Consider the following 17,699-nt stretch of genomic DNA (forward strand, 5'->3'; position numbering starts at 1 on the left):
ACTGCTTGTATGACACTGGAAGTTTTTGTATTACATGTTGCCGGGCCATTTTCCCCACATGGGGGAAAAAAACAAAACAACAATCCAAATATTTCCTCAGTCGGTGATATTACCTGGATGACAGTGTTCTGTAATGTAGCTATTGGTGCAAAGTTTGTCTTGCCAGCTTCTTTACTGCTTCAAAAAGGCACCAATAAGTTTGTTCACGCTTATTATGCAGTAGCTATCTACACAAAATCGGAAACATAAATCGTCCCCTTTGTCACTAGAAGAACAAATTCTACAAGTGGGCCAGAGGGTGCATAACTATTCAACCATTAAAGAATTCTCATATGGTGACGTGAATAAAAGGAGACATTTGATTAAAGGTTAAACTATGATGGAATTATCTTAGCATGCGGGGGGCGGGGGGGTGGAAGGGATATCTGTAGAATACAAAAGACATAAGACATCATCCAACTGCAGTGTATGGACCTTCTCTGGATCCTGATTCAAACTAAAAATGGGCAAGAACATTTATAAGACAGTCAAGGACATCTGACTGGTTATCGGATGACATGAATTAATTATAACTAAAGTTTTAAGGCACAATAACGGTATTTTAGAAAAGTGTTCAAAATAGTTCTTATTTTGGGGGTGTGTGTATGAAACAGCTTGATGCCTGGAATTTGTTTCCAGATCATCCCGGGTAGGGGAAGGGACACAGGGGCACAGAAGTCAGCCAGGGACTGACCCCCGCTGAAGCTTCACCCGGTGCGTGGCTCCATGCACGTGGACGTGTTGGAGACACACTTGCCGAAAGAAGGGGCCCTGTTGTCTGCGCCTGTCTCTTCTCCCACCTAAGAACACCACGTCATTTTTGTCTGCCTTGGCCTCTGCTTCTCTGGGACAAAGCGAGGCCTCCCCCACCCCCAGGACAGGAGATGCTCCTTGGCAGGTGCTCCCACCCTGTTCCCAAGCCAGAAAGCAGCGAGCTCAGCAGCTCAGGTACGCAACACGCCGACAGTGCCAACGTTCTCTTTGATAATATTGTTTATTGTCCAATGACCAAATGATCACTCGAGGATGATACAAAGCATCAGACACATGCGCAGTCTGCTGTCGTTTTTCAACCACTTTCATGTGTTCCCAGCACAAGAAGGCCTCACGCTTCATACTCCAGCAAAAACATATTGCCCCCCCAAAAAACAAAAACATAAACAAAAAACCCAAACCAAAACAAATGGAATCAACGAAGCTTTAAATTATGGCAGCAAGCCTGATCTTTCTTAATACTTACGAAGCAAAGATTTGAAAATAACTATAATGTAAACTTTATTTTAAATATTTTGAGTTGCTTGCGTGAGGAAAAGAATTAAAGGGAGGGAAAGCTTAGAATATAACATAAATTAAACGATGCCAGATGGAGCTCCTTCATCAACTATATATATATTGCAATTATTTACTGGGAAGGTGTTGGAGTGGTTTCGTCTCTTGACTGCCACCAGACACTTCCCTCATCTTGGTTGTTGTTCCTTTGCTTCTGCTCTCATGGTTGGAGGACCAGCAATCGTGGACCCGACATTCAGGCTGTCTTCTAGAACCAACCTCCTCGCAGATTCTTTACTCTGTAATAATTTCGAACCAGAGAACCAAAAGATGGGAGAAAGAAAAAGCAAGGAGAATCAAAGAAGTCAAGAAAAGATCTGCAGGAATTCACCTTCACAGGTCCGCTAGCAGGGCCTGCTTTCCACTCTCAGTCAGATGCTCCCACGACGCAGAAACCTTTTTAAAAAGTGCAAGTCTAACAGCTACCGGGGGACTAAAACCACAGCACAGGAATGATTATAGCTGATGACAAAAACAAACCAAAGCACTTCCCAAACGTCAGCAGAACCAGGAGTAAATGTTACATATGATATCACCATACAGGAAGCAAACGGGGTGGGTGTTATCGTGGACGGATTAGAGGGTCTGTTTTTCTTGTATAAATCCCGTGGGACTGGTCCATTATGACATCGTGCGAACTTTCTACCAATGTACAGCATGAAAATGTCCTCGAGCAGGGGCCGACTCCTCGACACTCGTCTGCCCTAGGAAGGAAGGCGGCCCCCTCTGGGCTGACCGGGTCCCAGGTGGGCACGGGGGCTGCAAGCCGCTGGGAGGTCAGGTGTCTTCGGGTTGCTTTGGGGTCACCGCAGAAGAGAACAGGCGTAGAAGGTGGTGGTTTTGGAGGCATTTTGCAGAAGGACCACTCATAGGCTGTCAGAGTTCGGTTTCGTATTTTGTGTGTGGGTTTATGTGTGTGTGTTTGAGTAATGCACATGCATGTCCTCAGAACTGTTTGTCCTTACGACAAAAATAGGAGGGAATTTTCACTATTTTTTCACCATTGTTTTAGTGAGAACACTTTGCCTATTTCAACCCCCATTCCTGGCACCAGATGACCATGTTTAGGGCACAAACAGGTTCCTAGTTTCCTGTGAAGTCTGACCATGTAATCTTTGTAATAGAAGAAATACAAGCAGAGAATAGCATATCTGCAACTTGGGTTCGCTTAGCATCTGAAAAGTAATCTTAGGAAAATAAGACGTCTCTTAAAACAGGCCACGGTGTCCCAGAGGCCCAGAAAGCAAAGAGTTTCACCGAAGCGACTGACTCCAAGATTCTCTCCTCCCCAGGCAGGCCACGTAACACACTCAGCTAACTTCACTTGCCCAAATCCTTTTACAGAAAGGCAATTGTCAGTCTTGGGGGGGACTTTGACACTAAGCCTGTGGCGTCTGCTCAGATGGGGCTCCAAGGTCACTCGGAGACCTGGCGGGACCCGGGATGGGCCAGTGGGGAGCACAGCCAGCCCCTGCCGCCAGCCACCCACAACCAGGGCGAGGCGAGGCCAATCTAGACCCCTGGTTCCAGAACGGGAAGGAAAAGCCAGAGGGTTTGCAGAAGCTCCGGAGAGAACTGCAAGGGCCAGCCAAGCGTCCCCCAAAATGCCTGCCCTCAGGGCAGAATCACACCGACTCCCACAAGGGGGGTCGTGTGTGTCTGTGGGAGAACGGGACCGAAATGCCTCGGTCAAAGCAGAAGATGTGGCTGGGGGGACTTCCCGTCCCCACCCCTCTTCCCGGCCCAAACAGGCTCCCCGGGCTTTCTGCGGGTCGCCAGGGTTGGGGCTCTTTCAAGAACAGGTCAAAGGGCTCCAGGGCCCCCCGGGGAGCTGCAGGAGTCCCAAGGGCCAGGCGTCTGGTGGGCAGAGGGAGAAGGGGCGGGGGCTGCCTCTCTCGGGACAAAAGGGTGGAAGCCACACAAAACGAGGGACATGCCCCTTCCAAGGCGAAAGGGACCTGGTAGGCCTGCTACACAGTCTTGCAAGGACCCTCAAACATTTCTGCAAAGTGTGCGCTTCCGGGCTCTGCCCTAACCAGCCAGGGAGACCCGTTAAGTGCCGCCTGCTCGGTGTCAGGCAGCGCCTCTGAAGATATTTGCGTGTCCTACCCCCACCCTTGAGGATCGAAGACGGGGACACGCAGTGCCAAGCCTGGCAGATGCAGGGGGGGGATGAGAATCCCAAGCCCTCCCCTCCCTCCAGACGCACACCGTGTTTAGAAGGAAAATGGGGGGGGGGGGGGTAGAAATGACACTAATTTGGACCCACTTGGATGACTTTTTTTTTTTCATGCTGTTTCCAGGAAGCGATGTCAGAGCTGGACCAGTCTAAACTCTTGGAGGCTGCTCAGTTGGCCACAGGGGTCTACGGGCTGGCTACGGGTCCTCGATGTCGAGAAACTCCTGCTTGGGCGGTGCCACCCCCCGGTACCAGGCGCAGGAGCCGTCGCTCCTCTTGATGCAGGAGAAGAACTTAGCCTGATGCCCGTTGATGTTCTTCTCGGTGACCCAGTCCATCCAGAGGCACTCATCGGGCGAGGAGACGTAGCACGGGATCACGGGGCAGCGTGTGATCTAGATGGGAGAGGAAACTGAGTCACACTTTAGGTACGGGTCCTCCCGGGGCTGCGGCCGCGCGTGGGGCATCCCCAGGGCCTGGCAACGGGACTGGCCGAGGCGTCTGGTCACAGCATGTTGAATGAATGACTAAATAAAGGCGGGAGGGAGGGCGTTGGGGCTGGAGCTGGAGCCTGCTTTCCTGAGGTCTACACTTTGAGGGGAGCAGCAGGTGGCCTGCCTGACAGAGGAGGCTGGCCTAGGGGCAGGTGGTGGGGTGGGGAAGCCTGCGCAGTCTGCCTCTGGCGCTGGCCCCCTCGCCTGCTGCACCCTCTCTGGCAGGTGCTCTTCCACTTTGGGCCACTTTGTCTGTCCTCTCTGATTAGGGCAAAATAGCTTTGGTTGGCCCCGTTCTCCTGGGAAACGATGATGTTGACAGTATCACACCTTAAATGTCTTACAAAAGGGTGTGAGCCAAATAAGGCCTGTATCTTGCTGTCAAGCACAGACTGCCAGTCCTTGGCTTGGAGGTGACTGCCAACCAGAAGTTTTTGCAAAGGAATTGCCTTCCCGGCCGTGTGACCAAAAAGCAATTGCTTCCATTCACGTTGGGCACAGAGGAGCTCTGCTTGACACACGCGCACCTGGCAGCCACATGTTTACAACATTTCAAACCCGACAACCCTCCAAACAAAGGTGGGGGGTCCATAGAGGAAGGGGAGTGGGTGGCCCAAGCAGCCCTGGTGGCCAAGGCCGGTCCCTGCAGCCTCACCAAAGGGCAGCATTTGGTCCAGCATCCTTGCATCCCAGAGTCCCCATCAAGTGTGGGTCAGACACGAGCAGATGCGGTGCCAGCAGTGCAGGGCAGGGCGTGGCCCCGGAAGCGCCTGCCGGGTTGGGGGTGGGAGACAGCAGGACCCAGCCTGGGGCCTCGAGGAGCTCTGCCTCCCCGGGCACTGTCCCCACTGGGCTTGGCACTGCCTCCGGCGGATTGCAGGAGAGAGGCAGGCGCTCGGGCTGCTCCTGACCCATGGACACGTGTCCAGTGACCCCCGGTTGGGGATGGCTCTCTCTCGGGGCACGCGTGTCTGTCATTTGCACATCGGCAGAAAAGCACCACAGCACCCATGCTCCTCCCAGGAAAATGCTCCAGGCTTCCCTTCCTGGAAGCTACCGGCCATTGGCCAGATCCTGTGCTCACCTGCCAAACTCCCTTCTTTCCAAATTGTCCCTCAGGGCTCTCCAGGGACCAGGCACCAAAGCCACCCCTTCCCCGGGGCCCCGCTCTAGGAAGGCATGCAGCCCTGGGAAGCAGGAACGACCGCCGTTGGCTGTCCATCCACCTGGCGAGAGGCAGGCCAGTGGGGGGACGGGGCTGGTCGAGGGGCGGGGCCTGGCCGAGGGGGCGGGGCCAGGAGGTGGTGGCTCACCTTGCACTCACAGCCCATCTGGTACCTGTGGCTCAGGCTCTTCTTCTGGGTGGTGCTCAGGGTGTCCCAGGGCACAATGAAGTCACAGAGGGTGACGTGCATCTTGCCGTTCCCCTCTGCTTTTCCTGGGGAGAGGCCAGAACACCAGGCTCAGGGCGTGTCACACCTCCCCTTCGCCCCGTCACCTCCTGCCGTGGACCAGGCTCAGCAGTGGAGAGGCTCACACCTAACAACTTGGGCTGAGGTTCAAGTATAAACATAATGTGTGCTGCCTGTGGAAAACTCAGAAAAGGCAGGAAAGAATAAAGGAAAATACATTCCTCTATTTTTATTACCTACAGCTAGTATTTTGATGTATTTTGTCTTTTCTTTCTTAAAGAACTTAAAAAAGTTTTTGTAGTAACATATATCTATACACACACACACACAAAATTTGCCATTTTAAGTGTACAATTCAGTAGTTTTTTTTTTTTTTTAAGATTTATTTATTTCTCTCCCCTCCATCCCCATGGTCAGCTCTCTGTCCATTCACTGTGTGTTCTTCTGCATCCGCTTGCATTATCAGGCAGCACTGGGAAACTGCGTCTCTTTTTGTTGCGTCATCTTGCTGCGTCAGCTCTCTGTGTGTGTGGCGCCACTTCTGGGCAGGCTGTGCTGTTTTCAAGCCAGGAGGCTCTCCTTGTGGGGCGCACTCCTTGCCTGTGGGACAGCCCTACGTGGGGGACACCCCCCACGTGGCACGGCACTCCTTGTGCACATCAGCACTGCACGTTGGCCAGCTCACCACATGAGTCAGGAGGCCCTGGGGATCGAACCCTGGACCTCCCATGTGGTAGGCGAATGCTCTAGCAGCTGAGCCATGTCCACTTTCCAATTCAGTCATATTAACTACACTTACAAGGTTATACTACCATCAGTCACCATTCGTTACTGAAACACTTTCATCACCCCAAACAAAAACTGCCCCATCAAGCAATAGCTCCCTGTTCCCCCTCTCCTCAGCTGCTGGGAACCTCTAATCGGCTTTTTCTGTTAATTGGTTTATTCTAGGTATTTCACATATGTGGATTCATAGAACATTTGTCTCAAAGTTCATCCACGTTGCAGCACGTGTCAGTGCTTCGTTCCTTTTTGTGGCTGAATAACATTCCATTGCACGTATGGACCGCATTTGACTTATCCGTTCAGCGGTTGGCAGACACTTGGGTTGTTTCCCCTTTGGGTTGGGAATGGTGCTGCCATAACACCATCTACGCACAAGGACAGCTCGGAGACCCTGTCTGCAGGTCCTCAGAGGACGTGCTAGGGGTGGAATTGTGGGGTCGTGTGGTAATTCCACGTTTAACTCTGAGGAACTCCAGCGGTGTCACCGTTTTCCATTCCCACTGCTAAAGCTCATGGGTTCCAACGTCTGCACATGACTGATACAAGGTATGTCTGGGCCAGTGTTCTCTCTTCGTTTTCTATTTCTGTTTCTTTGCCAATGTTCTCTTACGCACACGTGGTCACTGATACAGGCCATGCTGGGTGGCGATCATACTGTATCCTCTTCTGTTTTTCACTAAAGCTTTGTTGCAGGCATTTCCCCGTTCAGTATTGAACTTGTAATTTTCAAATTTTCCAGTATAAAGAGCCAAAACATGGAATTTTTTAAAACTGGCAATCTGCTCTAAACCCCTGGACTTGGCGAAGCCGAGGCACCGTTGGGGTCTGGTCCCTGGGCCCCCGGCTCGGCCCCTCCCTGCCGTGCTGCAGGTGCAGGTCTGTGGTGGCCTCAGGAGAATTCTGGAGGATGACCTTCACCAGGGCTGGCAAGGCATCTGAGGACTCCTCGCTCCTGCCACCGTGACACCTTGTCAAGAAACTCAAATGCCCAGGGATGTGCCGCATCAGCCCACTAGAGGCGGCGGGTGGTGCCCGAGCAGCAGCCCCCCAGGCACCCCGCTTGACAAAGCATCAGTGCCCCCAACGCCAGCGCCGGCCACGCGGGACCACTAAGAGGAACGTAGCTCCAGAAGGCAACGATGCAGTTTGTCAACTGCACCCCTGACCCCGTGGGCTCAGCACCATGGGAAATATGATGGAGTATGCCGGGATTGTTGTCCCGGGCAGAGGGCGGGGGGCAGGGGGCAGGAAGCACCTCCCTCGTGTTTGAATTCCTGGGCTCTTACTTCTCTTAAGTGCCTCTCTGTCTTTGGGGAGCTCCATTTACTTCTTTATTTTTTTTTAAAGACTTTTTAAAAATTTTTAGTTTTTAATTTCTCTCCCCTTCCTCCCGCCCGCCCCTGCCCCATTGCCTGCTCTCTGTGTCCATTCGCCGTGTGTTCTTCTGTGTCTGCTTGTATTCTTGTCAGCAGCACCAGGAATCTGTGTCTCTTTTTGTTGTGTCGTCTTGCTGCATCGGGCTTCCGTGCGTGCAGCGCCACTCCTGGGCAGGTTGCGCTTTTTTCACACGGGGTGGTTCTCCTTGCAGGGTGCACTCCTTGCGCGTGGGGCTCCCCTATGCAGGGAACACCCCTGCGTGGCAGGGCACTCCTTGCGCGCATCAGCGCTGCGCGTGGGCTAGTTCCACATGGGTCAGGAGGCCCTGGGTATTGAACCCGGGACCTCCCATGTGGTAGGCGGGCGTTTTCAGTTGAGCCAAATCCACTTCCCTACTTCTTGTCTGTTAGAGCCAGAAGAGGTACAAATGGTCCACAAGGACCACTGAGCAGGACTCCTGCTGTAGCATTCATTCTGAGTGCTGTATCTAAAAAAGGTAATTACTCAGGCGGCCTGAAACACTTCAAGCATAGATACTGGCCTTTTCCTCCTAGACTTAAGGCCAGTTTTGGTGAGTTTGGAGTCGATAAGGAAGGAAAGGTGGCACGTAATCCATTCCTACGTCCTGGTTCCTTCCGACATTTGCTACCTGTACAGGTGTGCCGCAGCTCCTCCCCTGCCCAGCCGGTCATTTGCCATCACACACATCCCCACCCTGCCTCCGCCCGCCCAACTTCTACAGTGGTTTCGACCCCACCCCCCCGAGTGACAGCCGTATACCACTTTCTGCTGTTACTTGCCTCTGCGGGCAGCTTGCGCCCTGACTGGACCGTAAGCACAAAGAGTTGTGCCTCTCCATTTCCCTCAGTGCCTTGCACATAGTACTTGCTCAATAAAAGTTTACCGATGATACGGGTGTTTGTCCTGGCAATCTGCTTTGCATTCAGTCTCTTCTGGCTACCTGCCCTCTGTGGCCTTTCCCCCAACCTTTTTATCTGCTGCAAAGGGCAGGCAGAGGCAGGAAGTGGGGAGAAATGCAAATGACATCTTTTCGATGGCCCTAGCTGTAGGGCTGCCACGGCCTTTGGGTGTCCTGTATCCAAGCTGCAGCATCTGGGAATGGTAAAAGGGGGACCTTTCCATAAAGATAATTAAAATTTGGCCTAGCACACGTGACACAGCTTCTGCTGTCACACTCTCTACTTCTGTCTGTCTTGGGGAAAAGCAAAGCGTGAGTCGTGGCCACAAGGAAACAGGAATTCATTAAATCCGTCACCGAGGGCGGTGTGTTTATTTTTCCCTTCTGAGGAAGGGCTGTAGAAGAAATCACAGGGCCAAATCTGTAAGAGTCCCTGGACACGAGCATCTCGTGGCGTCCAACTAGACATGTGAAGCTGAGTCACCAGCCCAGGAGGGATGGGCTGCCTCGGGCCGTGCGGTCACTCCCGGGGCTGCAGCCAGCTCCGCTGGGCGGTTCACTGTGCCCCGTGATTTCTGGTTGGCCCGGGGCTATAGGAGAACTGGACCAGGATCCTGTGCTTCAGGAAGTAAACAACACATTCGACCAGGAGTCATCCGACCGAGCCTGGGAAGAAGTCTTGGACGGAAGGTCCCGCTGACAATGGGATGCGTCAGCCACCGCGGCCAGGATGGCCTCAGCGCTGCTCCCAGGCTCAATGTGGCGACGGGTGAAGCAATGCACCCTCTTGGAAGAGGCAATGGAAAGAGCCGGCGGATGAGCTCACAGCAGAGCTGTCAACAGGAAACAGTCCCCAAAGGCGCAAGACTGCAAGGAAGCACCGCGAGCGCGGCCCCTTCACAGTTTCCTCGGGAGCTGCTCTGGCAGATCAAGGCAGCGGTACCCCCGCAGCGGAATCTTCCACTCTCACCTGGGCTGCCCTAGACCTCAGGGACCTTTGGGCACCCAGCGCCAGCACCTCTGGTCTAGATAACGGGTGCCTGCTCCTGAGTGAGCCCGCACGGCCACCCAGCCCGCATCCCGCAGCCTTCCAGTTTAGTCCTCGCCCAATTCCGTTCTCGTCATCCCCAGCTCACCGACAGGAACTGGAGGCACACGCAGGTAGTGTCACTTGCCCAGGGACACGGGACATCACGTGTCAGGGCACGACTTCACCCTCAAGCAGGTCTGATTTCGGAGCTCTTGGGCACCGCACGACATCCCCTTCCATCCTTCCATTACACTTAGATGCTTTCTTTGTACAGAAATTGCTACCATTTAGCACCTGCCTGTGGGATGAATTGCGTCCCTCCAAAAAGATAAGTTGCATTCCTAGCCCCCAGTACGTCACCATATGACCTTACCTGGAACAGGTCGTTGCAGATGTGATTAGTTAAAATGACGTCATACTGGAGCAGGGCGGGCTCTAACCCAATAACACCAGTGTCCTTAAAAGACGGGAGATGATAGAGAGCCGCCCCCCAGGGAGAAGGCCACATGACGACGGGGACAGGGGACGCTGAGGATGGTCGGCAAACCCCGAAGCTGGACGAGCGCGGGAGGGCTTCTCCACGACAGGTGTCAGTGGGAGCACGGCCCTGCCGACACGTTCACGTGGGCCTTCTGGCCACGATACAACGGTGAGATGATACATTTCCATAGTTGTGAGCCCACCCAGGTTGTGGTACTTTGTTACAGCAGCTCCAGGAAACTAAGACACACCTTCCGTCAACATTATCAAAACCTCCCAAGGCCTCCTTGAGGTGCTAAAGCGTCTGAGATATAAAGTTATTGGAAATATTGACATGAAAACACTACAGAATGCAATTGGGAAGAGTACCCACTTGCCTGGAAACTTAAAAATGTGTGTAATACACCTGGAAGTGCCCTTTACTGACCTTATGCTCCACGGCAAGTTAGGAAACCAAAATGTGCCACGTATGATTTGGTCACTTCTGATATTAAAAGTTATGTGGACAAAGATGTTAGGCACACAGTTACTGAGTATCTGCAAATGTGTTAAATTTTTGTTACACATGCAGCTACCATTTGCACGGTACTCCAGAGAAGCTTGCAACCTGGTTTCAGGTGTAGCAAGTCGGTCAAACGTGTGTGGAAGTCCCCTGGATAATTGTCTTCTCTCTCAGATCGGGGTCTGGTTCTTGTCAAGGACAATTTCATGCATGTGTGTAGGAAGAGCACAAGACACACACAGACAACACGTTAACTAGCCTTTGACGGCAAATACGAATGGCTGCACTTCTGCCTGGGAGAGAATCCCAACATTAGAGAGTAACTGCTAACAAGCCTTCTAGATTCAGTGTCTCATGATTTCATTTGGACACAGGACCCTCTGTCTTAGTTTCCAGCTGCTAAACAAATACCATACAATGGGCTGCCTTAAGTAACACGAAGTCACTGGCTCCCGGTTTTGAGGCTAGGAGAAGTCCAAATTCGGGGCGTCATCAAGGCGACACTTTCTCCCCCAGGACTGCGGCGCTCTGGGCTGGCTGCCAGTGAGCCCCGGTGCTTGGCTTTTCCATCGCATGGCAATCACTGCACAAAGCGGTGTCTTCTCCTTTCTCTTCCGCATTCCAGGTTCCGCTCACTTCCAGCTTCTGCTCCTCTACGCCGCCACTACTCTTCGTAAATCCTCCGTAACAGGGTTAAGGTGCAACCTCATCCAGCTGAGCCCCACTTTAACCAAAAATAACATCTTCCAACGGTCCCATTTACAACGGGGTCACACCCACAGGAACGCCAGAAGACTGAGGTCACGTTTTTATCTGGGTTACATAAGTCAACCGCCCACACTTTCTCTTTCTAATAAGGGGCTAAGAAAAAATACTCTTCTATTTCTCACCCAATAAAACAACAACTCCCAGTAAAACAGTCACCAGCAAAGCCTCCATTTGCAAACTCAGTCCCTTGACTCTTTTTTGGGACCCACGCCGCTCTAAGTGGCCCTGAGGTGTCCTCATTCTCCAGGGGGAGCAGAATGGGGGCGGGTGCCAGGGCCCCACGCTCAGTGGAGCCACCGCAGGACGGAGCTTGTGGCTGCTGGACACGACCCACCACGGGGGTCTGCCACCCCCTGGGTCCAGGGGCCCTGCTCTCTGTGCCCTCCGACTCACGGCCTAAAGGGCAGTGCAAAGGGTGTCAATCTCTGGACAAGAGGCAGGTCCAAGGGAGAGACTAGCCACATTGGTCCCCAGAAGACAAAACTAAGGTCTAGAGAGGACCTCTGCAAGAGAGGGGACTGTCCCCCGCTGCTGGAGCCAGGCCTCCCGAGTGGGTGCTGACCAGCTGTTTGTCACCTCTGAAATGAAAGGTTCTGCCCTTGACCCAGAGCAGAACAGGTTCTGGCTAGGCAGTGCTGCTCAACCCTGGCCGCACACCGGACTCCACTGGGGAGCTTTAGGAATGCTGAAGCCCAGGCCCCACCCCAGAGAGGCTGCTTGGATTGCTCTGGGACACAGCCAGGCAGCATCGGGAGTTTTAAGCACTCCCGGGACGTTCCAATGTGCAGCCCAGGCGGAGGAGCCCGGGGTCGATGGCGGGGCGGTGAGAATTCCAAAAGCCGGACTCAACGAACGCAGCAGTGGCATCCTGGTGAAGGGCAGGGGCCTGGCTGCACCCCTCCCCAGCAGGGGGCCACGGGCAGAGGTAGGCTGGACGACAGCCTCACCGGGAGGAAAAGCCCCAGAGGGTGGCATGTGCCCATTTCTGTGGTGTAAACACTCCCACTTCAGCAGAACCGAGGCCGCCAGCACGACCGCGGCCGGCTCACCGGCTTCCTGAGAGCTCCCCCGCAGGCTCCCCCGCGCCGGGGCACGCTGGGCCTGGGGCGAGCCGCTTCTCCCCCGACCCTCAGCTTTCCGCATCTGCAACACGGGGCTCAAAATAGCACCCCGGCAGGGCGAGACGATGGGGTGAAATCAGCGACTGGAAAACGGCCAGGAAGGGAGCGTCTCCTTCCCCCAGCGAGGGAGGGGCTGGGGGCTGCCGGAGAAGCCCTTACATGAAGAGGCCTCGGTGTGGAGGAGGGGGCGGCGGCGGCTGCTCCCCGGGCCACCGACCCCCACCCTCTTGCTGTAAACGCTGGCGCAGCGCTGCAGTTTGGCCAGAAGGCCGCCAGGGGGCAACGTGGGGAGACCAGGCGGGGGCCCCTGCAGTTCTCGCTTCCAAGGCCTGCTCTCGGTGAAGGAGCACAGAGAGGATGCGGAGCACTGGAAGCAGGGGACTTGCTCAGGTCTAAGCCCCTGCACCACGGCCATTCTGCCCCCTTTCTCCTCTCTCCAGACTGTATTGTACTGATTGTAAAAATAACAGAGGCCTGTCAATTAAAACACCCAGAAAACACGGGAAAGAATGAAAGAGGAGGCAGCCAACGCCAACACGGGGGCAGGTTTCCTTTCCTGCTGCAGCAGCGTGTACCAGGGTGCTGGACCGCACGTGCGTTCGCGTGCGCACGCAGGCACCGTTCTGCCACGCCTCCTCATCGCTGTGTGTGACAGCGATGGTAATCGTTAGGTTGAAAGAGCTCTGCATCACAGTGATTCTATCCCCTAACCACACCCCCCTTTTTTAAAGATTTATTTCTCCACCTGCCCCCGTTCCCCCTGTTGTCTTGCTCTCTGTGTCCACCTCCTGTGTGTTCTTCTGTGTCTGCTTGCATTCTCATTAGGCGGCTCCGGGAATTGATCCTGGGACCTTCCGGAGTGGGAGAGAGGCTATCACTCTCTTGCGCCACCTCAGCTCCCTGTTCTGCTATGTCTTCTTATTTTCTCTCCTCTGTGTCTCTTGTTCCATCATCTTTTTTTTTTTTTAAGATTTTTTTTAAATTTATTTCTCTCCCCTTCCCCCCCCGCCCCCGCCCAGGTTGTCTGTTCTCTGTGTCCATTTGCTGCATGTTCTTTTGTCCGCTTCTGTTGCTGTCAGTGGCAGGGGAATCTGTGTTTCTTTTTGCTGCGTGCTCTTGCTGTGTCAGCTCTCCGTGTGTGAGGCGCCATTCCTGGGCAGGATGAAATTTCTTTCGCGCTGGGCAGCTCTCCTTACAGGGTGCACTCCTTGCGCGTGGGGCTCCCCTATGCGGGGGACACCCCTGCGTGGCAGGGCACTCCTTGCGCGCATCAGCATTGCGCATGGGCCAGCTCCACACGGGTCAAGGAGGCCCGGGGTTTGAACCGTGGACCTCCCATGTTGCAGACGGACGCCCTAACCACTGGGCCAAGTCCGCTTCCCTTGTTGCATCATCTTGCCGCACCAGCTCTCCGTGTTGGCCGGCACTCCTGCATGGGGCGGCATTCCAGCGTGGGCTGGCACTCTGCACGGGCCAGCTCGCCCTTTGGGCCAGCTTGCCCTCACCAGGAGGCCCTGGGCTTCGAACCCTGGACCTCCTACATGGTAGACGGGAGCCCAATTGGTTGGTCCACATCCGTTTCCCCCTAACCCTTCTTGTAATTTGATTTTAATTTTCTTATAGTAGAATTATTAATGCTGGGCAGGTAACAAAGTGCAGTCACTTTGGAAAAGTTTGGCGGTTCCTCCAACGATTCTGCATAGACTTATCACGTGACCTGGCAAGCCCACGCTGAGGGGTCTGCCCAAGAGGAACGAAAACACGTGTCCACGCAGAAACTTGTTCACAAACGGGCATGGAGGCATTACTCACAACAGCCAAAAAGTGGAAACAACCCACAAGCCTATCAATGGATGACTGGGTAGACAAAATGTGGTACGGCCACACCGTGGAATTGCACTGGGCTGTTTGAAGGAATAATGTATTGGCACATGCTGCAACATGGATGAACTTTGAAAATACCATGCCAAGTAAAAGAAGCCAGGCACAAAAGGACAAACGTATGATTCCTGTGATGGCTAGGCTCTTATGCCACCTCGGCCAGGTAATTGTGCCCAGCTGTTTAGTTAAGCAAGCACTGGGCTAACTGTAACACAGGGCATTTATAGACCTTAGTCACCATTGACTTTACTGCAGCAGTAAATCCTAGAGAGCTGATTGCAATTACATCAATCAGGGAGATTGCCATCAGCAACGAGGGACACTTTATCCAATCACTGAATGCCTTAAAAGGGGAAGTGATTCCAGCATTGAGTGAGAATTTCCCAGCTTGTCTTTGGACAGCCAGCGTCTCCCAGAACTCGTCAAGAACCTTCATTGGACTTTCATCGGAGCTCCTGCCTGCAGAACCTGGACCTGTGCCTCCCCATGGTCACGTGAGAGACTCTTATAGAATCGCATACTATTGACAGATATCTCTTGTTGATTCTCTTTCCCTAGAGAACCCTGACTAGTACACTTCCATTTACACGAAATGCCCAGAACACGCAAATTCATCAGGACGAAAGCAGATTGGTGGCTGCCGGTGGGGGGAGGGGGAAGAATTGGAAGTGACTGCTAAAGGGTGGAGGATTTCTTTTTTGGGGGGTGAAAATGTTCTAACATTGGCTGTGGTGACGGCTGCAAACATCTGTGAATATGCTAAAACCCCCGGAGAGTACACTTTAAAAGGGTAGCTATATGGTATGCCCGTCACATCTTAATAAAACTGCTAAAAATAACAGACACCAAAAACAAAACACTTGGGAAGTTGAGAAATGCTCTAAGAAAGGAAGGGAGAAAACCTCTCGCTTACCCCCAAGGAGTGGGACAGAGATCTGGAGGCAGCAACCAAGAAACCCAGGAAAGCGGGGCTGGGGGTGAACGTGGCACGGGAGGCGGGCTGTGAGCCACGTCCGGTCCCCTCTGCTTCCGCCCCACGTATTCCCCGCTGTGCCTTTCTCCCTGCAGTGGCCTCTCTCTCTGCCCCATGGCCAAGGTCAACGCCGATGGCCAAGGTCAAGGCCGTCACCCACCACTGAGTCTTCTGGACCCTCGGCCTGCCGGCGCCACTTCCTCTTGCACCCCTGAAGCATCCCTCACTGGTGAAACAAACCCCGTCCTACGTCTTCTCTGCTTTCCTTTCCCGTCTCCCCGACGGGCACGCACGGCGCTTCCTGACAGCTGGAGCCCGCTCGAGCTCCCGGCGCAGGCGAGGCCCCTGCCCGCTAGCTGTGTGTTGACGTTTGAATATTTTAAATTGGGGGCAAAAGGTACAAATAATCTAACATGGAGGAAAGCCCCCAATCATGGATATTTGGATTGAGAATTTATTTTTATGATTAAATTTGAAATTTGGAATAAAACGCATCATCCGTCCGGGGAGCTGTCCTGTCTGTCCTCTTTCCTTAGGTTTGGGGTCCGAGTCTTACTTTCCCTCGGAAGTGGGGAGTAATTTTCCTTGATCGACTTCGCACCGGCCAGCCCGGGGGCCACTGTCCCTGCGGCTCTTTACATTCAAATTAAATGAGATAAAATGTTAAAAACCCAGTTCCTCGGTGCACTGAGCCACTCAAGGGCTCCCTGGCCACAGGGGCCAGTGGCCGCCACATGGACAGTGCAGAATTAGGCCGTGACGTCAGCACACAAAGTCCTACCGGGCAGGGCTGCTCCGAGCGCGTGGCGCTCAGCCAGGGCGACCCTGCCCCAGGGGACGTCTGGCAACGCCTGGAGCCATTTTTGGTTGTTGCCCCTGGGAGGGCCGGCTGGCACCTGGTGGACCAGGGACGCCACCAGCTCCCTCCTGGGCACAGGACGGCCCCGCCACGAGGAAGGAGCCCCCTGTGTCCACGCGCCCGAGTTGGGACGCCCTGCTCGAGACCGTGGGGTTCAGGCCAGCCGGGCGGGCAGAGGAGGAGGGAGGAAGGGCAAGAGGGAAATCACTCTAAGTGAGAATAAAAATGCAAAGAGAGAAAGAAATACGGCTAACGAGGGAGTCCAGGAAGTCGTGCATCTATTAATAACAGACCAAAGCGAGGTTTGACTTTCCCCATAGAGGAAAACAGGGACCCTCTGGCCCCGGGCTCTGACCCTTTCTGGCACCTTCCACTGAGGCTCTCCTGCACCGTGGAGGAACAAAAGGCCTCTGAGTCACACACTGGGCTGTTTCTTCTCAGCAAGTCACGGTGGATCTTACGGGGATAGAAGCCACCAGCTGGCGGAAATCCACGGGGAATTCCTGGCGGGGCAGGGGCGGAAGAGGCTGCGCCTTGCGCCGCGTCCCGGCCTCCCGCCCCCGGAGCCCCTCTGAGGTCGTCCAGGGCCCGCCGGCCCCGCCCCCGGCTCTGCTCACACACGCACCTGCGATGAGGTACTCCTTCTTCCCTCCGACGTCCAGCGAGACCCCGCACACAGCCGAGGAGGGGGCCGTGTAGATGAACTCTATGTCCTTGTCAGGTCCTTTAAACATCTGCGAGGACAGACGGGGAGGAGAGGTGAGCCGAGCCCAGGAACATCCCACCTGGGACACCGCGGACAGCCCACCCTCCACCGTGGGGGGACACGCCAAGGGGACAGAAGTGTACAAAGGAGATGGGTGGAGATGGCCGTCCCGGCCACCAAATGGCCCTCCAGGGTCACCCTGACCCTAAGCACGGCGGTTCTCGCGGGGGGAGGGAGGGTTAGCATCAATTGGAGGGGGCTGCCCCAGGTGGCCCGGCTGTACCCCAACACGGTGAGGCTCTCCGGGGAGGGGCTTGGGCACCTCCGGGTGACTCTGTCCCATCTCAGGGAACCACGGCCTTGTCTGTTTCCAGGAATTTGGACAAGCCACGGGCTCCTGTCCAGAGCAGAAACCGCGGGCAAGGGGACTTGCTTCTCAGCCTCGGACTTTACGCGCAGTCTTTCGGGAACGTGCGCGCTCCAAGGCGACGCAGAGCGAGGACCCTCAGCCAGGGTGGCCCTGGTGGGACGGTGGCAGGCAGGCTGGGGACGGGCCTGGCCTGAGAACTGAGCCTCGGCTTTGTGGAGTGTAGCCCAATGGACACTGGGTGTGTGTGACAGCACGTGCACGCAGGGGGGCACGGGGGCGGGGGGCGGCGAGGGCTCCCGAGCACGGGGCACCACCAAGAGCGGGTCCAAACCCGGGAGGACAGGGCAGGCTTCGTAATTCCACTGGCGCCTCCTTAGCACTCGTGCCAAGGCTAAGGTGAACAGCCTTTTGGGGGGCAGGGGCAAGCAAACCCAGCTAGAAGAGGGTCATCCCAACACCTCGGGCAGCAGGCTC

General features: G+C 54.6%; 1 protein-coding gene across 2 annotated transcripts in view; it reads right to left on the reverse strand.

The window, feature by feature from the left end:
• Positions 1 to 1,014: 1,014 nt before the first annotated feature.
• Positions 1,015 to 17,699, reverse strand: part of LOC101446238 (metalloproteinase inhibitor 2) — a 48,884-nt gene continuing 32,199 nt past the window's right edge. For both annotated transcript variants that reach the window (XM_058284827.1, XM_058284829.1), the window contains exons 4-6: positions 16,775 to 16,883; positions 5,355 to 5,479; positions 1,015 to 3,942 (exon numbers count right to left, since the gene is read on the reverse strand). In XM_058284827.1, the coding sequence (XP_058140810.1) occupies positions 3,745 to 3,942; positions 5,355 to 5,479; positions 16,775 to 16,883 (432 nt within the window). In that variant the 3' untranslated portion in view covers positions 1,015 to 3,744. The remainder of the gene's footprint in view (positions 3,943 to 5,354; positions 5,480 to 16,774; positions 16,884 to 17,699) is intronic.

The sequence above is a fragment of the Dasypus novemcinctus genome, chromosome 21, assembly GCF_030445035.2.
Source record: "Dasypus novemcinctus isolate mDasNov1 chromosome 21, mDasNov1.1.hap2, whole genome shotgun sequence".
Classification (NCBI taxonomy): Eukaryota; Metazoa; Chordata; class Mammalia; order Cingulata; family Dasypodidae; genus Dasypus; species Dasypus novemcinctus.